Source organism: Myotis davidii, unplaced genomic scaffold (assembly GCF_000327345.1).
Source record: "Myotis davidii unplaced genomic scaffold, ASM32734v1 scaffold807, whole genome shotgun sequence".
Classification (NCBI taxonomy): Eukaryota; Metazoa; Chordata; class Mammalia; order Chiroptera; family Vespertilionidae; genus Myotis; species Myotis davidii.
In genome coordinates, this window is record NW_006298272.1 from 855,765 (window position 1) to 857,179 (window position 1,415).

The window sequence follows — 1,415 nt, forward strand, 5'->3', positions numbered from 1 at the left end:
ACCACAGGGACCACTTACGTAGCCGTCCAGGCCCCAGGGGTCGCTGTCAAACTTGCTGACAAACACGTCGGCGGGCCCTTTGGTCTGAAAGGCCCTCAGCAGTAAGTGGGCCTCCTCCTTCTTGTAGACGCCTGCAGAGAGCACAGAGGCGCGTGTCTCAGGGGCGCACACGGGCCAGGGGTTCAGGCAGGCGACCCCGGAGTGGAACACGGTTCAGTGGTGACAAATCACAGAGGAGGGAAGTTGTGATTTTAAAATAAGTTGTTACTGATTTCAGAGAGAGAGGAAGGGAGGAGAGAGGAGAGAGAAACAATGATGGGAAAGAGAAACATGGATGGGCTGGGAATCGAGGTCCTGGGGCCATGCTCAGTCACACCAGCCCAGTTATCTTTTTAATTTTAGCTTTACCACCCCCCCCCCTTTTATTCCCCTTAGAATCACTTCTTATTAAAGTCTGGTCTGTCTTGAGTGTATAGAGCCCTTTGGTGAGTTCCAGCAGCATGTGGACCCACAGGAGGAATAACAGGCATATGCTTTCAACTATGTTACTTTCTGAAATCAGGCATTTTAACATGTACACTGTGCTCACTGCTGAGGCCAGGGGTATAACCATAACCCCACACCAGCCAAGAGAAAGGGGCATTTCCCCGACTGAGATGACCTGAACGGAACCACAAACACAAATCTCACGTCCTTCACTGAACATGCTATGTGCGTGATCTTGGGCGAATTCATCAACTTTTCTGTACTGGTTTATGATCCTTTTATAAAAATACATTTGTATTGATTTCAGAGAGAAAGGAAGGAAGGGAGAGAGAGAGATAGAAACATCCATGAGGAGAGAGAATCATTGACCAGCTGCCTCCTGCACGCCCCCCACTGGGGATGGAGCCCACAACCCGTCCATGTGCCTTGACCGGGAATGGAACCCCTGACTTCCCAGTTTATGGGTTGATGCTCAACCTCTGAGCCACGCCGGTGGGACTGGCTTGTGACCGTTAAGTTACCCGGCAGGTCCCGGACTGACCCGAGATGGCACACGGAACCAGCGCCGCTCTGTGAGGGGTCGGGCTGACGCTCACGCCCGCGGTCCATCCGTCAGTCACCCCCGGCTGCCTACCTGTCAGCTTCAGCTCCGCCTGCGAGGCTGCGGCGAGGGTGGCGTTCACCCGGCTGCGGGTGGCGTTGAAGCTGTCCACCGTCAGCGTGGCCGGCTGCCGCTGCCCCAGGTACTCGTAGTGCCCCTTCCACACGGAGCCCACGAAGAACACGTCGGAAGGAACTGCGGGCGGGAGACACGGGTGTGAGCGGCGCAGAGCGGTCAGCGTGGGTGTGACGGCCGGGCAGGCGGCGTGCTCAGGGCGACGCACAGACAGGGACGAGGGTGAGGACGGTGACCCCCGGGCCCCACCCGC

At 56.7% G+C, this 1,415-nt stretch overlaps 1 protein-coding gene across 1 annotated transcript in view; it reads right to left on the minus strand.

The window, feature by feature from the left end:
* The window catches only part of CSMD1 (CUB and Sushi multiple domains 1), a 710,708-nt gene that overhangs the window by 6,888 nt on the left and 702,405 nt on the right, over window positions 1-1,415 (minus strand). Inside the window, exons 66-67 of the mRNA XM_015570591.1 lie at window positions 1,121-1,282; window positions 19-131 (exon numbers count right to left, since the gene is read on the minus strand). Of these exons, the coding sequence (XP_015426077.1) occupies window positions 19-131; window positions 1,121-1,282 (275 nt within the window). The remainder of the gene's footprint in view (window positions 1-18; window positions 132-1,120; window positions 1,283-1,415) is intronic.